Raw genomic sequence first — 24,124 nt, forward strand, 5'->3', positions numbered from 1 at the left:
ATTTGTGTGTGTGTGTGTGTGTTTAATTCATATACATATTTTCAATATGTCTATCATGTTTGTAGAATCGACAAATATGGCACAAACAGAGTGTGATGAAATTACTGAGGTGGTGTGTTTGGAGTCAGAGCTGCAAGATGGACAGTAATATTTTCACGTTAATTATTATACCACATTATTTACTACTACTTAAACACAGAATTGTTATTTATACTCATAGTGTGTATTTAATGCTTTGCGTTATTGTTTCTTTTGTGACTGTCACTTATCACAGAATGAAGGAGGTTGAGGTGGACCATCAGAAAATTCTCTTGGTTCGTAATGAAGGCCAGTTCTCTGCCGTGGGCGCTCTGTGTACTCACTATGGAGCACCGCTTATTAAAGGTAATCTGATCGTGTCCTTTAACACACACACTGCAGCATATTCAGTTTTAATCAACGCAGCTTCGTGTCTAGGTTGTTTACAGTCTGTGAGAACTCCAGAACAATATCAAATAGGTCTATAGGAAAGTGAAAATTTAATAGACTACCTTTGGATGGAATCTTTTGGTCTATATTTATTTGGTACTTTAGAGAACAATATCAAATGTGTGCTGTCTTTTCACCTTGTTATTCTAATACAGTTTGCAGTTTCATTTACTTCAAGTGCATTGCATGAACAGGTGCTTTGATGGGAAATAGAGTGAGGTGTCCTTGGCATGGCGCTTGTTTTAACACTAAAACAGGAGATATTGAAGAGTTTCCAGGCCTGGACTCTTTGCCCACATACAAGGTAATGTCTGAAGGCATTAATTTTGTACGAATCATGCCGCCTCCACCCCACGCACTGTATTTCTGTTGAACGTGTATTTTTTTGCTTCATTTTTTAAGGTGAAAGTTGAGAATGGTGAAGTTCATGTTACAAGAAATAAAAAGGTTAGTGTAATACTTATTTGACTTACTTGACGGTAATATTGCTTCAAGCATGTGATACACAACAAAGCGTATGTAAAATGTGACAGTGTAGTGTTGGTTTGCATAATGACTGCTTACTTGTTGTTCTTCCATGTCAGAATGTGACTAAACGTATTAAAGAAATGAGCTGTAGAGTGCCTGGAGTCTGTCACACCATACTTTTAATTGGAGGAGGTGAGAACTAGATTTTTTTTTTTATTTGTGCCTTTGGATAGGTTCATATAATTATAAAAAGCTGCTGAAATTATGGACTGTGAGATTTGAGACTGAAATTCATGTGAGAATTAACTGCTTCAAAAGGCATAAATGTCCATAAACTCCTAAGAATGGATTAGCTTGTTTCTCTGCCCACTATGCCTTTGTGTCAACAATACTGTATGTATTGTATTTTTACTAAAGGGGGTCATACTTGGCCAGTACTGAAGATTTATCTAATACAAACAATGAAAGGTTGTGTAAATTGCCGACTGTGAACACTCCAGTCAGCTGTAATTAAGCAGCTTTTTGTGCTGTTGTAGACATGTAATCTATAATCATACCTACTCCATTGCTAGGAAAAATTAATGTTAAAGATCAGTGGGCTAAATGACGAAATCTGTACAGTATATTCTAAATATTAGTTTAGTTGAAAGTATATGAACTATGTTTTTTACAGTAAATGCATGTATCTTGATGACATTTGGTCAGACACCCATATGTTTGTGCGTTAATTGTGTGTTTTTATAGGTCCTGCCTCTTTGCAATGTGCAGAAACCCTTCGACAGAATGACTACCAGGGGCGAATTATAATGGTGACCAAAGATGAGCAGCTGCCTTTTGACAAGACAAAACTTAGTAAAGTGAGAATGAAGACCAGATGATATATGCTTTGAATAGATTATGAGTCTACCTGTACCTGTCTATCTGGCGTTTGTGATAAAAACTCATTTTCTATGAATTCTACAGGCCATGAACATAGAGATTGAAAAAATTCTCCTTCGATCCAGTGACTTCCTAAAACAGCATGGCATTGAAGTATGGACAGAAAAGGAAGTAAGCAGAAAAATTGCTACACTATATGGCCAAAAGTATGTGGACACCTGACCATCACACCCACATGTGCTTTTTGAACATCTCATTCCAGATTTAGTTCCCCTGTACTGTTATAATGCTCTCCACCCTTCTGGGAAGGCTTTCCACTAGATTTTAGAGCGTGGCAGTAGGGCTTTGCCCATTCAACCACAAGAGTATTGGTGAGATCAGGTATTGATGTCGAACAAGAAGGCCTGGAGTGCAATCCTATTCATCCTGAAGGTGTTCAGTGGGGTTGAGGTCAGGGTTCTGTGCAGGTAACTCATGTTCTTCCACTCCAAACTTGGCAAATCATGTCTTCATGCAGCTCACATTGTACACAAAGACATACAAAGACATCCTATACAATTGTCCAACTTTGTGGCAACAGTTTGGGAAAGGACCACATATGTCTGTGATGGTCAGGTGTCCATAAACTGTTGACCATATAGTATGTATAATCAACGTCCCAAAAAAAGGTGCATATAGTTAAGTGTAATGTTTTTACTAAAAAGAATTTGAAGAAGTTAGAAATGATATGAAGCCATATTCTGCTAAAAGACAACCATCTATATCATAAGGCAAAATCAACAGAAAAATCATTTCAAAAGAACCAGAAGAAAGAAGCGAAACTCTTTCTTTCATACGTAGCAAAGTTATAACAGATATATCAAGAAGAATGGGCAAAGATTTGCCCACTCTTTGACAGAATTTCGCAACAGGTAACAGCACAAGATATTAAAATATGTTTATATTAAATGTAAAAAGGGAGATGCAAATCTCATCTTAATATGTATTATTAAGCTATTTTGTTTCTTGTGATATTGAAGAAACATTTATGAAAACTTACATGTCTTTTTGGTTTAAAAAAATGTCTTTTTCATTTTTCTTGCCAACATTTCTAGTGAGAAGGCAGAAAGAAAAAAAATGTTGGTGGATAAGACAGCAGTTATATTTTTAGACATGTGTCATCATACTGCATCCTTTCTCCTTCTGTTAATTGGCAAACAAACTGTATATACATTTGGTCTGACCAGTGCTTTATGTGAAAAAGCTCCTGTATGGTTCCTGTATCACTGTAACAAGGGGTTAAAAATTATAAATGCTATGGCTAAACCATAGAGATTGGAAGAAACTGAAGATTGAGAGAACACAAGTTACAAAAATGTAATTATTTGACTGGCTTACAGTTTGGTTTGCTTACAGGTGGTGGCCATGGATACAGAAGAAAACACAGTCAGTTTTCAGGATGGTACCACTCAACACTACAATCAGCTCTTGATCGCTACAGGAGCGAGGTCACTTCCTTTCTTTGTGCATTTTCTGTTCTTGCTATTTTTCTTCAGGTACTGATAGATTACAGTTCTGATTTCGTAGAGCTCGGAGTATGCAATGTCCTGGTGCTGAAATGGAGAATGTGAAGCTCCTGCAGAGCTACAAAGATGCAGCTGAGATTTATCAGATGAGCGTAGGGAACAGGGTGGTGATCATTGGAACATCTTTTATAGGTATATTTTGCATTGTGACAAACTGCCTATAATGTATATAACTCATTTTATGAACCCTGGATAACCGGCATTGAGAATCACAGGGATACCTTCTTGCACATGTCTAGACCTTCAACAAAGTCACAAAGTGACATATGACACGATATTTGCAATTTATTCCATTGTCCATAGGATCTTTCACTGAAATCTTCCTCTCGAGTCTGTACTGATTCTGAAGGAAGCCTAGCAGCTATCCAGCATTCACAGAACTACAGTTCTATACTAGCATTAACTAGCAGTAACTAGGATTCTATTTTATCCCTCCTAACCGCCAATAAGAATTACCTGCATAAAGTTTGCCAACAATGTCATGAGGAACAGGATTCAGTTTAGGACTAACTGGGAAGGTGCTCAGAGATGGGAGGAGTGATGTTAACCTTGTAGAACCTGGAGAACATGCAGGTAGCGGAAGCACAGTCTTCACAGAGCGGCATGTCTATGTATAATGACCATCAAAAGGAGATGTTCCAGCTCCTAATGAAAATCAACTCCAAAAATAATGACTGCCACAGAGCTCCATATTTTTCTACAAAATGCTCATAATGTATAAAAATACTAACCAAGACAGAAGACAAGGAGAAGAGGTTATTCCCAGCTTTGGAGAGCAGGAGTAGCTCTGATTGTTTGACAGCTGTATTTTATTGCGCATATTACACCATACATCAATATGTCATATCACACACTCTCTCTCTCTCTGACACACACACACATTCTGGTGATTCTCCCCACCACTGGTGGTAAAGATGGGTGAAATAGAACTGACATTTATTATAAATATAAAAGGTACACATTTTACGAAATCAAAGATAAAGCTCTTTATTATTTCAGGAATGGAAGTAGCAGCTTTTCTGGCTGACAAAGCAGCTAGTGTAGCTGTTGTGGGCAAATCTGATGTGCCTTACCAGTTTTCACTGGGACCAGATATTGGCAAAATGACTATGCAGGTCAGAGAATTTCTTTGGTTCCTTTCTGTACATTTTTCTGTGAAGGTGTCTATCTTTTAAAAATGTTTCTTTTAAAAGATGCTGGAGGAGAAAAATGTGAGATTCTACATGAATAATGGTGTGGCTGAGATCCAAGGGAAATACGGAAAGGTAAGACTACATAGATCAAAAAAGCATTGTGGAAGTGCTCAAACATTTTTTGTCATGACACATTTGTTTTCGCAGGTCAAGCAAGTTCTACTGCAAAATGGTGATGTGTTGCCAGCAGACGTTGTAATTGTGGGAATTGGTAAGTACAAAAAGATTTAATTTTTTGATAGATCACATTTCTGCATGTCTGATTCTTTACTTCTTGTTAGGCGTCATTCCAAACTCTGATTTCCTGAAGGGGAGCATGGTGGAAGTTGATTCAAGAAATGCAATCATTGTTGATGAGGTAAGATACTTGCTTATCAAATACAACAAAAGCACCACTGTTTTTATGCAGTTATATTTTTTAGTCTCAAATTTCTCTCTTTTTATTCATATGTCTAATTGGATGTGTGATTATTATTTATATGTGATAAATGATACATTTTATTGAAATATCCACTTTTGCATAAAAGGGTGTTATGTCAAACAAACAAAAAGGAAAACATTAATGCCAAACCATCTGATTAACACTTTCAATTTATATGGACGGAGGTGTAGAATAAGAGTCGATTGGCTGAACCAGTGATAAGATAGGTCTGGAATAAACATATCATATTTGGGAAGTCACTGAGCTTCACTCAGTAAAGGTCACCAGAAATCTTGACATAGGCCATTTGCATTCCTTGAGCTGATAAAAGCAAAAGAAAGAGAGAGATAGAGAACAGGCCTCAGAACCACCCCAAATGTATTACAGTTCATTTATTGTTTTTAAAATATATTTTTCTTCCTTTTTTAAATTCATTTTCATATTTACTTTAACCTATGCATCTAAGGTTGCTTTTTATTCTTTGAGTAAATCTAACAAAGCATCATTGGTGTATTTTGATGGACTTACTTTTAATTATCCGAGAATCCTTACAATATTAAATGTAGTTCTAATGTATGTTTTCTTTTTTTTTTTAAGTTTATGAGAACCAACATTCCAGATGTCTTTGCTGCTGGGGATGTGACATCCTTTCCTCTTTCAATTCATGCCGATAAAAGGGTTAATATTGGACACTGGCAATTGGCGCAAGCACATGGTAATGCAGAAAGACAAGTAAAATTATGAATGATAACTAAAAAAATTAGCATAATTTCTATTTATGTTCTTTTCTGTTTTTAATTGTTATTTTAGGCCGAGTTGCAGCTTTAAACATACTGAAGCAGCAGACTAAACTCCACTCGGTCCCATACTTCTGGACTGTGTTGCTGGGAAAAAGTATCCGATATACAGGTGACCATTAGAAAAGCACTTTACATTTGGAACATGAACGTTATTCTTTTGACCAATGTAACACTTTTTTTCTGTTTTCAAATTTATCAAGGTTATGGTGAAGGCTATACCGACATCGTTTTCAAAGGAAGTGTTGACGAGAGGAAGTTTCTTGCATTTTATATAAAGTAATTTGCGAGTTATATATTTAATTATTAAAATAAAAGTCTGTAATGTCATAATCTCATTTTCACAATATTTATGTCACCATACAGGGGTGATGAAGTTATTGCAGCAGCCAGCTTGAACTTTGACCCTGCTGTATCAAGAGTGGCAGAAATAATGGCAACTGGGAAAAATATTACAAAGTTAGAAGCTGAGTGAGTGTCCTAATTCAGAAATTTAACCCTGATGACTAAACATACATAAACACTGTTTCATGTAAATTTTATCTACACCAGTATATAAAAGGTTTACATCCCCTTTGTATTATATTCTGTTTAGTCATTCAACTTGCATTGCCATCTAAACCAGGCAGGTATACAGTTGGTAGCATGGTAGTACAGTTCAGAGTTAGAAAAGTTTTTGTTTTTTTTTTTTTTTCGCACATTTTCGTGTGAATTCTGCGTACAGTTTTCAACTCAGAGTATGATTAAACAGCTCAGTCTTGGTTGTATCTTCTTGTTAGTAGGATCACATAACATGTCCCAATTGTTTTGTAAAAGTAGTAGAGTAAATTGAGAGTGCTATGTCTCAACAGTCATGAAAAATGATTCAGATATGCAAATGTATTTTTATTGATTCATAAATCTCAATTTCTGGATTCACAGATCAGAGGACCTCGGATGGTTGCAGCTCCCTTAGATGGACCACGTGCATCATTACTGGCTACAGAAGATCCCTTCAATAGTTTGGATGGATCATGACCTTTGTTTTACTCACCCATTTTATTTCTGCTTTAGAGAACATATTAATCTCCTGATGCAAAACATTTAAAGATTAGACATTGGCTCCAGCACTAGCTTTGGTACTGCATAACTGGAAAAGATTACTTTTGAAGCCTTTCCTTTAATAAGTTACATTTATATGTTTACTTTAATTTGTCCTTATATTCAAAGTGCCCGCACCTCCAATATATTCTAAATCATCTGTAGTTTGTGGTTATATATAATGTCTTTGTTGGACTGGAGCAACAGTCAAACTATTTCTCAGAGATAGCTTCTTCTCCTTGCTTTAGCTGTTGTATTGTTAGTAGTTGTTTATATTTTGTTTTCCTTACAGCATTGATGTTCTTTTTTCCCATTTTTTGTGATGGAAATCCAGAAAATGAAGAAGTATTTTATTTATTATTTAAGGAACTATTTCCAAAAACATTAGAATTATATAACTTTCAATAATTACTTCTTGTTTTTTCTGAAGTTAAAGGTTAAGTAGAAACCTTTCGCATATGAAGCCTATAGTACTGTCCAAACTAGTGTGTAAGTTTAAAATGCAAATTTGCTTGCAGGTTTGATGTATCTATGTTGTAATAAAAACAAATCAACAGAATATGACGTGAACTGACTAAAAATTTAGAACAGGTTTTGGAAGTCTAGTTAAGTCTGTGCTAATTAATGACGACACTTTACAGAACTTTAGAAATGTTCGTACGTAAAATACTATACTACTGGAACTACTGTAATTGTACTAAGATTTCTGTAATCTATTATTAAAGAAACCTACAAGTACCAGTTTCCTGTGCACTTGTTTGTCACTGGCACGGGCATGATGTATGCTGGCGCTACTACAACTCTCCCCAGAGTAAAGCCACTCCACACACACAAGCATGAGTCTCTTGGCGCCAGTGTGATAGTGGAGGCGAGCAGCAGTGGCAACAAGAGGCACCCAAGGTAGTTTGCGCACAGCTCATCTGTATTGACGTAATGGTGGGTCGATATATTGATTGGAAAGAAATAACTTCAACAACAAAACATATTGTATAATCAAGACATGAGTATAATAAAGTAACAAGTACATAAGAATATGAATATAATTATAAGAATATGAATATAATTATAAGAATAAGAATTAAAATATAATTAATTTAACAAAAATAATATGTACAATAATAAAGCATTGCTGCCTCACTGCTCCAGAGTCCTGGGCTTGATCTTGAGCTCAGGTTACTGTCTCTGTGCAGTTTGTCATGTTCTCCCTGTGTTTATGACTTCAGCCCACTGACAGAATACATACATCAAGGCAGACTGGCTAGGTTAAAGTGCCACAGGTGCAACTGAGTGTGTAAATGTGTGAGTGCATGGTGAATGCGATGGACTGCTGTCCCATCTGGGGTCAGTTCTCCCGCATTGCACTCAGTGTACCTGGCATAGTCTCTGGACCCACGCAACCCTGACCACATTCAAAGTGCCTGGACCTATATATATTCTAAATCATCTACAGTTTGTGTTTATACACATTGTCTTTGGTAGACTGGAACAACAGTTCAGCCAAACTATTTCTCAGAGATTGCTTCCTCTTCTTATATTACCTATTGTATTGTTAGTAGTTGTTTACATTTTGTTTTCCTTTTAGCATTGCTGTTCTGTAGCTGTGTATAGGTTAAAGTAGTTACTGAAGATGAGTGAATATGTACAAAAGTACCTACAGGTAGGTAGGAGAATGACATGAAATACATGAAATACCCCAACAAATGGCTACCAGTCAATATCCAGGGAGCTGCTGGCAGGCCTAATGTTAAATTAGCATATGGGCTAATACATGAGCCAGAAGGAGACAGGGAAACAAACACCAGCTACTAACAGAAGATTCCAAGACCAGACAGGTACTTTTGCAAGATCCAGGCTATAGGTTTATTGTGGGCTGTGGGTGGCTGTGGGGATTTGTCCATTCAGCCACAAAAGCATTAGTGAGAGGCCACAGTCAGCATTCCAGTTCATCAAAAAGGTGGTGTTGAGGTCAGGGCTCTGTGCAGGTCACTCCAGTTCTTCCACACCAACTTTGGCAAACCATGTCTTCATGGACCTCACTTTATGCACAGAAACACTGTCATACTGGAACATGTTTGGGCCTCTTAGTTCCAGTGAAAGGAAACTGTAATGTTATAGCATATAAAGACATCGTATACAATTGTGTGCTTCCAACAGTTTGGGGGAAGACCCACATATGCGTGTGATGGTCAGATGTCCACACAACTTTGGTCATATAGTGTAGTTCCACTTTGTGTCCAATGTTCTCGGGACAAGTTCTGCATCCACCGTGGCCCTAACCATGATAAAGTGGTTACTGAAGATCAGTGAATGGTTGAAAGTTGAATTATACTCATAAGATTAGGTGCTGTGATCATAAAATGGTCCATTTAAATTTGCTTGTCAGTAAAAGGAGTCCCTAGATGCAAATAGTTTGCCAAATTCCAATCCTAGGAGGTCACCTTGAGCCTCCTGAGCAAAACCGCTTCCTGCTTATTGCCACAACGGCAACTCTGAGGCCACTGTACAGTGAAATATTTGACACTTTGGTACTTCCATGACAGAAACGCTAATGCTGAAACGTATATATTTATACACAAATGACCACACTTTGTAGGACAACTGAAGGGAAACGCGAGACGGTGAATTGTGTGAGTGCTGCAGCTAGGGGGCGCTGTGGAGGCACCATGGTGCCCGGATGTTGTTTCAGTTTCCAACATGGCGCGGGGGAGGTCTCGTTGCCGAGGGGTTTGACTTTTGATAAGCGCATTTAGCCAGTTTTTCCTAAACTTTGTAATCGTCTCACAGTTGAAAAGCGCGCTGGGGAGTTTATGGAGTTGAATGCTTGACGGAATCTACATTAAACACCAGGTAACGTCTGAGTGGTGTGAACTTATTTGCGCTTTTTTATCGACAAAAAAAACTTGTTTTTGGACTTTAGTTTCGGTGATTCTGAAAGCTAATAGTTAGCTAAAGTAGCAGCTAGCTAGCGAGCTAACTATTAGCTTCCATGCATGGCAGAGGCAGTTAGCCTAGCATATCCATTTTGAAAGTCGGGTCGTTAAAAACAGATTAGTTGACAAAATAGTTTAGTGTTTAGCTTGATTTTAAAAAATACTATTTTAATGTATAAACAGCTTGATATTTGCAGGTTGACGTTATTACTTTTACTTAGCTTTGTTACATTTATTTTCTATATTATACTGTTCTTTCTAGCTAGTCAGCTGTGTTCGTCTTGATTAGCTAAGCTTCTTAGTGTAACATTAGTTAGTGAGCTAAGTTACTTCATGAATAGCATTACGTTGTAATTCTTTATATAGCTGTTTTTTTTTTGTAAGAAAATAACTAGGATCATAAACTCAGTGTGCTTTTAAGGCTAAAGATTTACTTGTTGCTGTATATTTGAGGTTAACTGATACAGTAAGAAAGTATCAGTGTAAGGTTGTTCTCTTGGTCAACAGCTGTAACGTTAGTTTGTCGTTATAACAGGATATGTAAAGTTAGAAATCTGTAATCTGAACTACTTCAATTACTTAATATATAGTTAATTACAATGTTGTTACTAATTTCTGCCCCCCAAGCTCTTAGTTTCGGCTACTCACTTGTCTGAGATAGGACAAGGAAGAAGTGGAGCTGATGTTCTCAGGAGTTCGGTGTCTTATTTTCAGTGGTCTAGATTTAACTTCTCGGATGCTGATAGTATCTTTTTTTTTTTTCCCTTCGTCAGTTAAATTATTATTGTTTTTATTACCCAGACAGTCAGTTTCGATGATGAGGTGACTGAGATGTCTGTGGTTTCAGTATCGAGTATATACTGTATAGTTGTACTGCACTGGGTGATGAGTTGATTTTCCAGGAAGCATCTTACTGACTTCTTATAAACTGGAGTTCACAATTTACTGTTACTATAAAAACCTTGTACATTATCAAGCAAGGAATAAATCACAACAAGGTGTGCTCTTATAGGAAGATAAATCATGTTAGGATGGTGGGATGTGGTTACTACACTGAAGTGGATTATTTTCCTTTGACAGCATGTCCTGAAGTGTTTTGTTCCTCTTACACCATAGCAATTTGCCAACAGTTAAAATTTTTTATATATTAATGAACAACACATCCTGCTTTTTTTTATCTATTTGTTGTTACATTTAATGTTGTGCAACATCCCTGAGTTCCTGTTTTCAGTAGTACAGTATTATAGCTTTAAACAATCGTTCCCTCACCAGTCTCTTCTTTTTTTTAAGTTTACTAAGATGGTAACTTGTCATCCGCTTGTTGCAAAGAAAATGCAAAGTTGTATGTTTTCTAAAAACTCACTGACCGTTACAACACGTTAACACTTTAGACGTTATATATATATAAATAAGCTTCTAAACAAACACATATACATAAATAAGCATCTCTTTGTAGAAAACTTCACATCAACGATTAGACATTTTTCTCTGTTAAATGACAGCACATTTTTAAAGTCCGGTTACCTAGTAGACTTAGATTATGTGAGTGTCTGCCATACAAGTCCCTGTGAATGAGCTGTTACTATAGAAACAATAACATATTAAAACAAGCGCATCAATATAAATCTGTAAGCTGAATTATAGCCAGCACTACTTTCAGAGCCGCTGTTATAGGAAATTAATCAACCCTAAGATTCTTGAATTCAGCAGCTTTTTGGTATAGTTACTATTAAAGCTGCTTGTTATAATGCATTTATTACAGTTATATGCTCAGTTGATCGGTCACTTCAACCTCACAACTAGGAAAAATGCTGTTAATATGACACAAAGATTATTTTAGCCATATTTTAACTTGACTTGTGTTCTTTGACTGGAAAGTTCAGTAGCGAAAAGCTATAATAACAAAATAATTGCTGCACATTTGCCTACTGGGCCTAATATTTAAATAGTTAGATCATGTTCATAGAATAAATGTGTGGTAATTTTTTTGGGTTTGAGAACACTGGCTCTGATCTTGAACATTGTGTCTCACCAAAAAGAAACATATAAATTTAGTTTAGTAGCAGTTTTGGTCCTTTACTAAGAAACATCCAGTGTAAAATGTTTGTCGTTCTAATCTGACATGGTGTAGTGAATGTTTTGAGGGCTCATAGTCTTTCACTGGTCATACACATTAGTATAATACCATAATTATATGTTAGTGCTGTTGCATCAGAAAATGATGGCATTGGTTTGTCTGGTAAAGCACAGACTGCTGTCTCAACACAGCTGAAGTTATATAATGAAACGAAAAATTACACACTTTTTTTCTTTATGCTTATAAGAATTTCTTTAAGCTGAATTGGTTTTTGCCCTGAATATATACTGCAGTCAGTGGACACTAGGTTTGTCCTGATAATCAGTTATTTGATGTACAGGATGTCTGAAAAGTCAGAAGAAAATGGGAATATGTTGAGCAAGTACATCAAAATGCATCGTGTGTAAGGGTCAACATGTAGTGCATATGTTGTAAATAATAAATGCAAAATTAAGTATATGAAGTTTTGCTCTCATTGGTTTCTGTCTTTTCAGATACGCTGTGTATTAATAGACAGATATTATGGACATTTTAACATCTCACTTTGTTTTATTTTTTTTTTATTTTTTTTATCAAAACCGAGAAGCTATCAAGCGATTGCGAATAAATCACATACTCAGCAGCACGCTATAAAGGACGGCATTTGTTTTTGATTAAGTGGATCTCATAATGCTATTTGAGGTTTTTAAGGTTAAAAGGCTCTTCAGTTTGGCTATTTTTAATGCAGTGTTGTGATTATATAAACTAGGGTAAAAGATAAGGCGATTATTGTGATTAGAAATATATATGGATACACGCAGAGTTGAAAACTGTTGTACAGTCCATGTATTATTACTAGGTTCTGAAGATCATTAATATAGACTACTTATAGCAACCTTTTTTTTTTTTTTTTTTTTTTTTTGAGGATGATACCTTTTGTGTTTTGATAAATATCTTTGATTGTTACTTCTCAAGTCCGTTAAAAAGCGGTGTAGGTTTTCTGGAGTCTTTTCCAGATGCAATCAGTCCATTTTTGACTTTGCTTTCAGTGCATAGACTTTACTTTCTTTTTCTGTATTCATGTTATTTAAAATGTAGTTTCTCCTATATAAGGCAGCTCACATCCTTAATGCTGGGAGACAGCATGTTGGATGATTTAGATGGATGAAATCTGTACTGGGCGCTCCACACATTCCTGGCATACAAGTGCAGAAACAGACACTCATGCAGAATGTGCAGTCTCTTTAGATATACATCCTGCATTAAAGCAACTCATTCAGATGTTATGCAGGCTTCAGACAGATAGTCCTTTTTTCAGCCTCACTGGAGTATGCTTAAATAAACTACAAGGTTGACGCTATTGCACAAGCAAGCTAATGCAAGGAATGTATGTTGGTGCGATTTATTTCGCAGCAGCAGCGGTCAGAGAGGTCAACTGAGTCTACTTAAGAGTTGTTACAGACAAATCTGATTTATTTGCCTTCAGTGAGCCCTGAACATGCTGACTTCATCTCTCATCTAGAAAAAAGAACTGATTTAGAGGAATCACTTCATAAAATAATGAAATTAAACATTTCTGCATAAACAAATCTAATAGAAAGAGCAGTAAACAGTGAAAAACTAAACAAAGTCAATATTATTGGTGTGACAGCCCTTTGCTTTTTAAAAATGTATCACTCGTCTCAGGTATAACTTGTACAGTTTGATAAGGAAATTAGCTGTTGCTTCGCACATGCTTCTGTTTCTGCCGGTAAAACCTGACAGTCTTCATTATGTTTTTTGGTCTATTACTTAGTATATTACTTTCTTTACTGACATAGAAACAGTTTTCTTTACCATTTAATTTTTTGTTGGAAAAGTAATGTTTGGAAAATTAAAATGTTTTTTTTTTACTGACTTAATAATGCAGAAGTCATAAAATAAACATCTATAACAAAATAAATAGGGTGCCTAAGACACTTACATAGCAATATCCAAGTGTTACTTCATATGTCATGGTTTTATTAGTGTGGTTTGGTCATTTTTATGATTGTTTATGATGATGAGCTTTGGAATACTTGAGGATTGAGGTGCTCAAATTTCATATGCAGTGATATAATAAATAAAACCAGTGTGCATGTTTGTGTGCACACTGCGGGTTTATCAGTCAGTGAAAACATCTAGACTGGTTAAACATTCACTGCTTGGGAAGTGGTCATACCCAAGTATGAAGGTCATTTGGGCCGCAGGTCATTTGGACAGCAGGCCAGGGTGCAGTGTAGTGGGTTTTTTTTTTTTGTTTGTTTGTTTTTTTTTAATCACTGGTGTGGTGTAGCGGAGTAGGGTGGGGTGAGATTGAGCCTGCTGACCGTTTGCAGCAGTGTAACGTCACTGCCCATTGGTCTGGTCATGTATTGTACGGTTTGAGTGAGGTCATTGTGTGTATATCCAAGTTCAGGGCTTTCAGTCCAGACAGTATAAAGCAGTGTGTGCACAGACTGTGCTATCATTTGTCAGATTTTGCAGGCCAAATGAAAATGATTTAGCCCATCATAGACTAATAGACTAAGGTTAGGTACTGGATTGTTTGGATATGTAGGTGTACAAGAATGTTGCCAATAACAATGATGGAAAAATGGTCAATGTACATGTCACTTAGTTAACTTCATCAAGTCCTGAAACTGTTTCAGACATGATGCTAAAATGTCACATCTATAATGCTATAAAAAAAAAATAAAGACATGTTATAAGAAAGAAGTTAGACTTCATTAGAGTGTCTATTGAAAATGTGGTGTCTTTACAAAACTATCTGTCTATGATAGCGGATAGATTGCATCTATATATGTCTACGATCATACTAGTGTTAAAGATAAAGGTCACATGACCAGGTATGCACACTGTCACTCATGCTAACCTGGTGCTGCCGGTGAAACACTTTGACAGTTAATGAGTTCAAATGTCTCGATTGTGGTGAGAGCCAGGTATTTCGTCTTAAATTCACTGGTGATTTTCAGAAAGGTTGCTTTAAATGTTCTTGTTATAACTTTTCTTAGTCATAAATGCATAGTTGGAATTTTTTTCTGTTATTGTTTTTTTAGGCTTAAACACAGGAAATCTTCTGGTATAGCAATGGCATAACAAGATGTGTAACTTTAGAGGAATGAATAAACTTCACAGAGACGAAAATCTCTTGGATTAATTGGGAACAAAAATCACAGAGATCCGCTCTTCTCTTGCTCTGCTCCATAGCAGTGGACTTTCTCCACACTGTGTCCTAAAGGTACATCACTAAAGACATACTATGTATATCATCATCATAATCAGTTTTTTGGTGGGTGTTTTGGTATTAAAGGTTTACCAGGAGGCAGGCATGTAGTACAACGGCTAGTCATTATAAGCTAATGGAATAACCTCAAGATAGACAGGTCCTAATGCGCTGCTTTTTTTTTTTTTTTTTTTTTTTTCTTCGACACTGACAAACCCTGCCTCCTGTCCTGTGATTGGTTCTTTCTTAAAAAAACAGTCTGCCCATTGGACAAATAAAGGAGTTGATCACATTACTGTAGCAACCAGCACAAAACTTGTTTTGTCCCTCTTGTGTTTTAACAAACACAGTTGGCTGAATATTTGTCTTACCTTGTAGAGATTAAAGTAAAAAAAAAAATAATAATAATAAAAAAAAGAAAAAAAAACATTTATCAGGTGTTGAGGTGTTGTTGCTGAGCAAATGTATAATGGTAGGAAATAAATACTTCTTAGACAGTGTTGATTTGTTTTTCACCTTCTTGGACAAGTTGGAACGTCGCATTAGAAGAAATGAACAGTTGCCACAAAGGGTTTTAATTTCATCTGTCAGTTGGCACAGTGCTTCTGTCAGTGTTAATATTTTCATTCCTGTAATCTTCCCCCTGCTGAGTTCAACTTAGTTTAATAATGATTTAAAGCTATTCAGATAATGGCTGATCACACAGTAATGATGGCTGGATAATGTTGAAAAGGTTTAGTCAGCATTTGCATGTTTAGTTGCAGCACCACATGCACACAGTTTAGTCTGTGTGCCTGGGTGAAATATGCAACCTGCAATCAACAGCCATGCTATCCAACAATCACACCAAGAGCAACAGGATGATTAACCACAACAGTATTTTAATATCGAAACCAAAGTGATGAATGTATTATTGTGCTTCAGTTATGAAAACAAAATGTTCTTGATGAACACTACTTTGTACCAGTTGATGGAGAAAATTATAGTTTATCATCTGATGGCTTTTACTGGTTGTTTTCTTGACCCACTTCAGTTCACTAATAAATGTGATGAAATGGAGTCACGCCACTTAAATTAATAAAAATGTTTTAAAGTGATGCTAGAGTTTTATTTTTGGATTAATTCTTTAGCACTATGAAAACATACATCAAATATTTGACCCTAGTGTTGATGGCTGGATGATCACTTTCTGGCTAACAGGTTCCTGAGAGTATGTCTGAAAAACGTTTTGTATATAGTTGTACATGCACTGTGTTTGTGTTTGTCTTATTATCAGTGCTATGTACGTTAATTTAAACAATAATGTAAAACATCAATAAGTTAAAACATTAAATATTTAAGTTCTCATTTATATAAGTATGCTCATGATATTGCTGTGATGGGTCTGTTGAAGGAAGGAGACTCAGACATGGAGCTATCAGATTAATTCATGTTCCTTCCATCGTAAAACATTTGGACAGCTCAACTGTAGTTAAAAAGGTACAAGAAGGCACACTAGTCTGAAGGCTCACTATTCCAAGATGGGGATATGATACTTTTTAATGGATTTTTGTCTCTTTTTTTCAAGGCCACGTGGGCTTTTGCCTTGACAGAACTTTGTTTTCTCAGGGCAGCTTTTTCTCTGTTCAGCAGTTTTGAAAAAAAAAAAAAAAAGGATGTCAATGATAAGGGTTTAATGAAACACTCTGGTCATGATTTGATTCAGTTCACGATACTGGCTTAATGATTTGATTCAATTCGATTCTCAGAATATTTTAAACTAAATTTTAATGAAGAAAAAATTATGACTGAAATGACTTTTTTTAATTTCTGAATCATGTTAAGTTTAATACATCATTCACAGTCATAGAATCAGACTCAATATGTTTATTTGGTAATATGACACCCTTATGCCAAAGCTGTTGCACTCATATTTCATGTAATCGTTTTAGCTGAGCTTCTATGGCAATCTGAAAATGTACTACTTGAAAAGAGCATGGCACTGACCCCAGTAATACATTCACACTGAGATCTTATGGCAGAGCTCATGTCAGGCATGTGCTTCCCGACATCTCCACAAATGATCTTATTGCACTTCAAAGGCTGCTGCCCTTTTGAAAAATTCTTTTCAGTACAGACACAAACCAATAAACAGTGGCTTTCCCAGGCCTGACTCGCTGGGGTGAGGGGTTGGTTGGGGGTTTTCACCAAACTCCTATAAGAGATGAGTGTTTGGCTTTAGGGAGTGTCTCTTATTCCTACTGGGAAAGTGTGTGCTTTTAGTGAAACTTGCACAGCAGAAAGAGGTTTGTGCTACTGTATGAAGAAGTTGATGAAGGTTTATTAGAAACAGCTTATACAAATTCCAAAATGTTTTAATGTACATTAAAACAAACTTACAGTTTCAAACTGCATTTTTCATGTTTGTGTTTGAATGAGTAGCTTTGGCTTTGGCCAAATGTAAATTAAGAAGGAGATAATTTGTTAGACATGGGGTTTTTAAATAAATTAAACTTAGTAGTTCGGCATGTGAGATCATCCTATCGTGCCCATTGAGTATTGCCGATTTATGATAGCAGCTGGCATTGCAAAACATATGAAGCGCATGTTGTGTAAATGTTACGTCATTACAGTGTGAAAAATACCAGAAACGGGTTATGATTCAGCTGTAGCTGCAATCGCTAGCATTAGTGTTTGTTTGGTTTTTTTAATTATTAATTCCCTTTTATTAATTGTTATGAATTGCCTGTTAACAAGGTAACAGGAATGCTTGCAAAACTGAAGTTGTGACTGTAAACAAACATAATGAGTTAGTAGCTGTAACTAAGTTCATTATAAATTTACATAAAATGAATTAAACTACACATGCATGTGCTGTGTGGTGAACAGCAGTGGAGATATGTATTGAATTCTTGTATAGTGAGCCCTGATAAACAACACGTGGTGTCATTTTCCTAATTTAAATCTCTGTTCATGTTTTGAGAGCGAAGACATTCGTGGCTTTATATGTTTTGTTGCTCTCCTTCAAATCTTTGCAGACACCTCGTTTTCCAACAGACATTTAAATCATCTGATTTGATAGCCTTCAAGATGGTTGGAATTTATTGGTGCTTCCTGTCTATCAGTCGTCCCATACCTCGTAGTAGTAGTAGTGTTGGTGGTATTTTCGGATCTTTACCTTGTGTAGAACAAGTATCATGAGTACTGATGGTCATGCTCTCCTCTCTTCTAGTTCTGATGCTCTGCTGCAGCCATGTTCACCAAGAAGAAAAAGCAGCGCATTCAGATCTCCGCTCCCTCCAACTTTGAGCACCGTGTGCACACTGACTTTGATGAGCAGGAGCAGAAGTTTGTGGGGCTTCCTCGCCAATGGCAGAGCCTCATCGAAGATACGGCCAAAAGGCCCAAGCCCTTCATCGATGCTACAGTCATCACCACGGTGGAGCCTCGCAAGGTAAGATTCTGGTTTCCCACATTGGTGGAATGAGCATTATTTTCATATTTCGTATTTTGCTGTGCAACAACCACAGTCGTAACATTGCTGTAGATTATGATTTTCTCCACAATTCTTAGTTAATGTCAGTTGAAATGTCGGTTTCAGTGGAAGCATATCTGTTCACTGAAACTGATGACTAAGAGATGCACCAGAAAAAATTGTGGTGTGGTTTGTGCATATGAGTGTACAGTAAATATTTGTTCTAAATCATCAGTTACTGCATCAACATTAGAGAGCAGAACTTGACCATAAAACAGTCCTTGAAATCAGACCAACAAAATTATTTATGCCATTGTTGTCTAACCACTTAGATGTGTTTTAGATATGTATAGTCCTCGTAGTACACACAAATCCTTGTGTTGCAGGTGCCATGCTTTTCCTTTGGTCCAGGCTAAAAGGCAGCAGATCATTGTTTAAGAGTCTAAGATAGTGACTGGTTTGTTGACCTTTGCCCTTACCTCTGGTGCAATGTTCGTTTTTTCAGGCCATAGTGCGAGGCAGTAAGATAGGGGTTGATGGCTCTCTGACGTGGCTCCTGGATGAGTTTGAAACCATGTCAGTCATCCGTTCAAACTCACTGCGACGGGGCAGTCCTCCCACACAGCCTCGCCGTGACTCGGGCTCCTCTGGGATGCAGGAGAATGGGGAGCACCCTCACCGGCATCATGAGCATGCAGGCGAGAGCAGAGACAGGTAAATGTTGTCTTATGCTGTGCTTTGTTTTCTTTGAATGTGCTCTTTCATTTCAGACAGTTGATGCTTATTCTTTATTTGTGTGTGAGTAGAGAGAAAATGCGCCCCGATTCCCAGAGACCAGCTCGAGCCCACCGAGAAGACGGGAGGCCGATGCAGCCCCACGGCCAAGAGCCAAGCAGACACAAAGAGCAAGAACGACCCGCTGGACCTCACGCACCTCCTCACAGAGAACGAGACAGAGATCGAGACCACCACAACCCAGTGGTCTGGAGGGAAGCGGCCAATGACAAAAGACCAAAATCGAGCTACACAAGTCAGGACGAAAGCCCACAGTCCCCACGAGACAAGAGACCTCTCTCTGGACCAAATGTTCGAACCCCCAACCTTCCTGTTACAGAGGGGGGGATGAAGACAGCACAGCAAAGCCGGCCGTTCAACACTTACCCCCGCACTGAAAGTGACTCAGCAAGAAACCCCAGCAGTCAGGTGAGAACAGACCAGAAAACAAGAAAACTGACAGGGGCCAGCTGAGGCAATTCCTCCAGTTTGCGGCGGGGTATTGACAGATTTTGTCAGTGCATATATTCTTCTCTCTGTTACTTCTGTCTTATCTTCTTTTTATTGTAGGACCTGAAGCCAGGCAGGACTCACGACCCTCCCCCGAATGGCCCATCCAGTGGGTCAAACCGAAGTGGGAACAGTGGGGGTAAGGGCTCCTCCCAGCAGCATCATGCTTCTCACCCTGCTTTGGGACCAGAGCCCCCCCACAGCCAGCCATTTCCACCAGCATCCCGACCCCCTGCACCCCCTGGGCCACCCCAGCAACCCCAGCGTGTTTCTCATGAGCAGTTCCGTGCTGCTCTCCAGATGGTGGTGGATCCCGGTGACCCCCGCACCTACCTGGACCACTACATCAAAATTGGCGAGGGCTCCACTGGTATTGTGTGTATTGCAACAGTTAAGAGCACAGGCAAACTGGTGGCTGTGAAAAAGATGGATCTACGCAAACAACAGCGGCGAGAGCTGCTCTTTAATGAGGTGGATTTTGTTGTAATTATTCTTGATTTTCTCATTTAAAAAAACCTCATCACTGTGCAAGCCCACCTTTGACAGTGTGTCATCTTGGTTTTTAACCTCCAGCATAGACACAGTTGCAAATGTCACATTGCCTGAAAGTCTTCCTGTTTTTTTTTTGTGCTTTTTTATTCTTTAAGGTGGTGATCATGCGAGACTATCATCATGAGAATGTTGTGGACATGTACAACAGTTACTTAGTTGGTGATGAGCTCTGGGTTGTCATGGAGTTCCTTGAAGGCGGAGCGCTCACTGACATAGTCACACATACGAGGTAAGTGTTTGGGGTTATTTCTTATTACTCACAAAGGGAGCTTAAACCATACTGATTATTTCAATGATTAGACCATCATAAAAGTGTAACAGTTCCTGCATTAATCATTCTTTCAACATATTAATGTAGTGGACCTGACTACTGTGTGTGTATAATATATATACATATATATATATATATTATATATATATATATAAATAATAACTTTATAATATAGCATGTTCACCACTAGGTGGCAGGTTTGCACTCTAGTCATTGACTACTTATCATATGTATTGCATAAGTATTAGGCTCTTCAACCAAACTGCTTTTTTATAGTTGCGCCTTCATTACAGTGTTGTATATGTGTTTCAGGATGAATGAAGAGCAGATTGCCACTGTGTGCCTGTCTGTCCTTAAGGCTCTGTCAGTGTTGCACGCTCAGGGTGTCATCCACAGAGACATCAAAAGTGACTCTATACTACTTACTCATGATGGCAGAGTGAGTTTTTTTTTTTTCACGATTTTCAGAGCTAATTTGGGTTGATTAAGTCACCTGTAGCTAAAAACACTGGTTCCCAACCCTGGTCTTGGAGTAACCCTGGTCTTGGAGTAGCCCTGTTTTGCACATTTTCCTGTTTTCCTTGTTCCCAACACCCTTCAATTAATCAGCCAAGGTGAAGTGGGTGTGATAGGGAAAACATTAAAATGTGCAACATGGAGGGTACTTCTAGACCAGATATGGGAACCTGTAGTTTAAAGGATACCCGTGATTTAGAAAAGTTATGTGAACTTGTTAAAACCATTACCACAGTCACCTGTTCCGTATTGCTTGTTCCTCATGAAACCTTCTCTATTTTGGTTTAAACTTGTTTTAGCAAGACCTTCTGCTTTGTGAGATAAAAAATATATGCATGTTGCCCGGAGGCAAAATTAGCATCATTAACAGTGCTTGTGCAGAGAGTTTAGTTTCAGTGATATCATTGCCAGGCACTCATGGTGCCCCTGAATTAAACACTGGTGTGACACATGTGGGCAAGGTTTCATTTTGTGGTTGCTGTACAAGAAGAGGAAGTTTTTTTTTTTCTTTCTCAGTAATCATCAGTTGTTTCTCGGCAAGGCTTGTGTGTTTGCATTTTTTTATGTTTCGTTTCCTCATGTCATGTCGGCCAGCCATCCTCGGGCCATAAATCCTCTTGTGTTTAATCAGCCTTGCAGTGCAAAGTGTTTTCAGAAAATATGATTAGCTTCATAGTGATTTCTATGTACTTAATAAACCACGTTACAGCATTCTAAAGAATGGCCCACAAAGCACCATCTACATTATGATTCTTCAAAAAGCTGAGCACCTGTGTATCTCCTAATACAGTAATTCATGTCTTTAATAAAGAATTTAATGTTACTGTATTACAGGCAAATTACCTTTTGCTGAATGTGAAATATTACAAAGGTATTGGCTCAAATTGTAGTTGCCTGCTTGACCACACTGAATGGCATTGCATCACGATAGAAGCTTGACAGGAAATGACCTCTTATGTCTTCTTGCAAAAGTTTTATACAAATGGGTAGAACAAGACTGGAAACCCCTGTGTAACGCAATTCAGTGTGTGGGCATCATTTATCTAAGACTGCATTTTATTTGGGCATCAAATGATTTATTATGCACACTTTCCATCTTTTTTTTGAACATCTTCAGATAAAGCTGTCTGACTTTGGCTTCTGTGCCCAAGTGTCAAAAGAGGTCCAGCGAAGAAAGTCGTTGGTTGGAACTCCATATTGGATGGCACCTGAGCTCATCTCAAGACTGCCATATGGACCAGAGGTGAGATCTTGTTTTTACCTTCCTATGCTGCCTTAGAAATGTCTGCTTTTTCTTTAAGCATTCTGTCTGGCCTTTATTTGCACATTATCTCACTGCATCCTGATTAATGGTTGATGGAACCATTAAGGAATCCTGAAATGATCTTATTGGTCACAGGTGGACATCTGGTCTCTTGGCATTATGGTAATTGAAATGGTCGATGGAGAGCCTCCATATTTCAACGAACCTCCACTCAAAGCGATGAAGATGATTCGAGACAACTTGCCACCCAAACTGAAGAACCTTCACAAAGTAAATCTTTCAACAATCTTCCATTTCCTTATTCAAGAGACTTATGAAATGAGTGTGTTCAAAACATTGTTTTATTCTATGGTACACTTTCTCACTTAGCTCTCTTTACTCTCTCAGGTCTCACCACTTCTCAAGGGCTTCTTGGACAGGATGCTTGTTCGGGACCCTGCCCAGAGGGCCACAGCCCAGGAGCTGCTCAAGCATCCATTTCTCTCTAAATCTGGCCCTCCCTCTTGTATTGTGCCCCTCATGAGGCAAAACCGCATGAGATGAGTGCAAGAGGAACATCGATTCCACCAGGACCCTCTGCTAATCTGAAAGTACAGACCTTTTGAGGCAGGAGACCTGCAGAAAGGTGCAGCTGTGCACACTTCAAGTTTCAGATCAAGTATTTGAAAAGACCAGACTTGCTTCCAAATACTATAAACACTGCTGTTGGCAAGAGCTGAGGCCTTTGGAAAGGACTAAACCAAAAGAAGCCCTGCAAAGAAAACACTGATGATTTTACACTAGTTGTATTATCACTGGAAACACGTGGTAAAGTGAAAATTCAGTGTCAGTGTTCCTCTTTTACTTAGGGGGGGGTTTTGGATGATTTTGCAGTTTGAAACATCTCTCAAAGGCTGTGTTTCTGGGTGAAGCAATTAACCTCTGACTTAAAATCCTTTAACATCTGGAACTTTTTGGAGCTGCTGTTACACCCCCACAATGGAAGCAGTGCTCTATTTCTAAACTCAAACTTCACCTCTTGCACCATAACCACTTTCTGACTTCTAATCAATTTAAAGAGGAAAATTACTACTGAAGAGCTATATTTTACTTTATCAAAAGAAAAAAAAAACACTAGGCTCCTGTTACAACACTAGACTAGGTAAACACTGGATGTGTGCTTTTAATTCAGACCCTTTCCAAGTTTTTGGGTGTTGGGGTATGGAAACATAGTCCCATGTCATTTTAATAGATGTTGTGATTGTTTTTTTATTTTGGGTGACAGTGAAGATATTTTAAGCACTGTTCTAGGTTTGAAGGTGCACTCCTGTTCATTTTTTAATCCAATACACAAAAATCCATCGTCTCTTTCAAACAGTATGAAATATTACCAAATATATAAAGGGATCTCTTACCATGTAGCTCTGCATCTGGACATGCTGTGTACATTCTTGTGCAGAATTCCTTTAAGATGTGAACTGTACGAGTGAAACATTCAGGACTATGTGAATTTATAACTTCAACCTGGGTGTCAAATTAAGGCAGAGCAGGTGGTGCTAGTGAAGGCTTTGGCAATTAGAAGATAAATTGAATCAGATGCATTAAACATTATCCTGTAGCACTCAAGACTGGCACAGTCCCATGTTATTAGGGCTAAGTTTGTTAGGGCTAATTAACAAGGGATGTGATCTCCAGCAGTTGAT

The 24,124-nt window shown here is 37.7% G+C and overlaps 2 protein-coding genes across 5 annotated transcripts in view; both read left to right on the plus strand.

Annotated features, from left to right (window-relative positions):
- The window catches only part of aifm4 (apoptosis inducing factor mitochondria associated 4), a 14,947-nt gene extending 7,142 nt beyond the window's left edge, over positions 1-7,805 (plus strand). For 3 of the 4 annotated variants that reach the window (XM_034310731.2, XM_034310729.2, XM_034310730.2), the window contains exons 3-20: positions 66-144; positions 275-384; positions 663-772; positions 871-915; positions 1,053-1,128; positions 1,681-1,793; positions 1,900-1,986; positions 3,211-3,302; positions 3,382-3,512; positions 4,380-4,495; positions 4,574-4,645; positions 4,721-4,784; positions 4,855-4,931; positions 5,592-5,709; positions 5,805-5,903; positions 5,995-6,070; positions 6,158-6,262; positions 6,713-7,657. In XM_034310731.2, coding sequence (XP_034166622.2) covers positions 77-144; positions 275-384; positions 663-772; positions 871-915; positions 1,053-1,128; positions 1,681-1,793; positions 1,900-1,986; positions 3,211-3,302; positions 3,382-3,512; positions 4,380-4,495; positions 4,574-4,645; positions 4,721-4,784; positions 4,855-4,931; positions 5,592-5,709; positions 5,805-5,903; positions 5,995-6,070; positions 6,158-6,262; positions 6,713-6,746 — 1,593 coding nt within the window. In that variant the 5' untranslated portion in view covers positions 66-76 and the 3' untranslated portion in view covers positions 6,747-7,657. Of the gene's footprint in view, positions 1-65; positions 145-274; positions 385-623; positions 773-870; positions 916-1,052; positions 1,129-1,680; positions 1,794-1,899; positions 1,987-3,210; positions 3,303-3,381; positions 3,513-4,379; positions 4,496-4,573; positions 4,646-4,720; positions 4,785-4,854; positions 4,932-5,591; positions 5,710-5,804; positions 5,904-5,994; positions 6,071-6,157; positions 6,263-6,712 lie in introns of those variants that run through there. The other variant, XM_053239815.1, reaches the window with a different exon arrangement.
- A 1,670-nt stretch (positions 7,806-9,475) lies between these two features.
- On the plus strand, positions 9,476-23,591 carry pak4 (p21 protein (Cdc42/Rac)-activated kinase 4). The gene is made up of 10 exons (XM_026924727.3): positions 9,476-9,718; positions 18,313-18,534; positions 19,061-19,269; positions 19,362-19,758; positions 19,900-20,310; positions 20,487-20,620; positions 20,975-21,101; positions 22,296-22,421; positions 22,578-22,712; positions 22,830-23,591. The coding sequence occupies exons 2-10, from the start codon at positions 18,334-18,336 to the stop codon at positions 22,983-22,985; spliced, it is 1,896 nt and encodes a 631-aa protein (XP_026780528.3). The 5' UTR covers positions 9,476-9,718; positions 18,313-18,333; the 3' UTR covers positions 22,986-23,591.
- The last annotated feature ends 533 nt before the right edge of the window (positions 23,592-24,124 follow it).

Source organism: Pangasianodon hypophthalmus, chromosome 14, assembly GCF_027358585.1.
Source record: "Pangasianodon hypophthalmus isolate fPanHyp1 chromosome 14, fPanHyp1.pri, whole genome shotgun sequence".
Taxonomy (NCBI): domain Eukaryota; kingdom Metazoa; phylum Chordata; class Actinopteri; order Siluriformes; family Pangasiidae; genus Pangasianodon; species Pangasianodon hypophthalmus.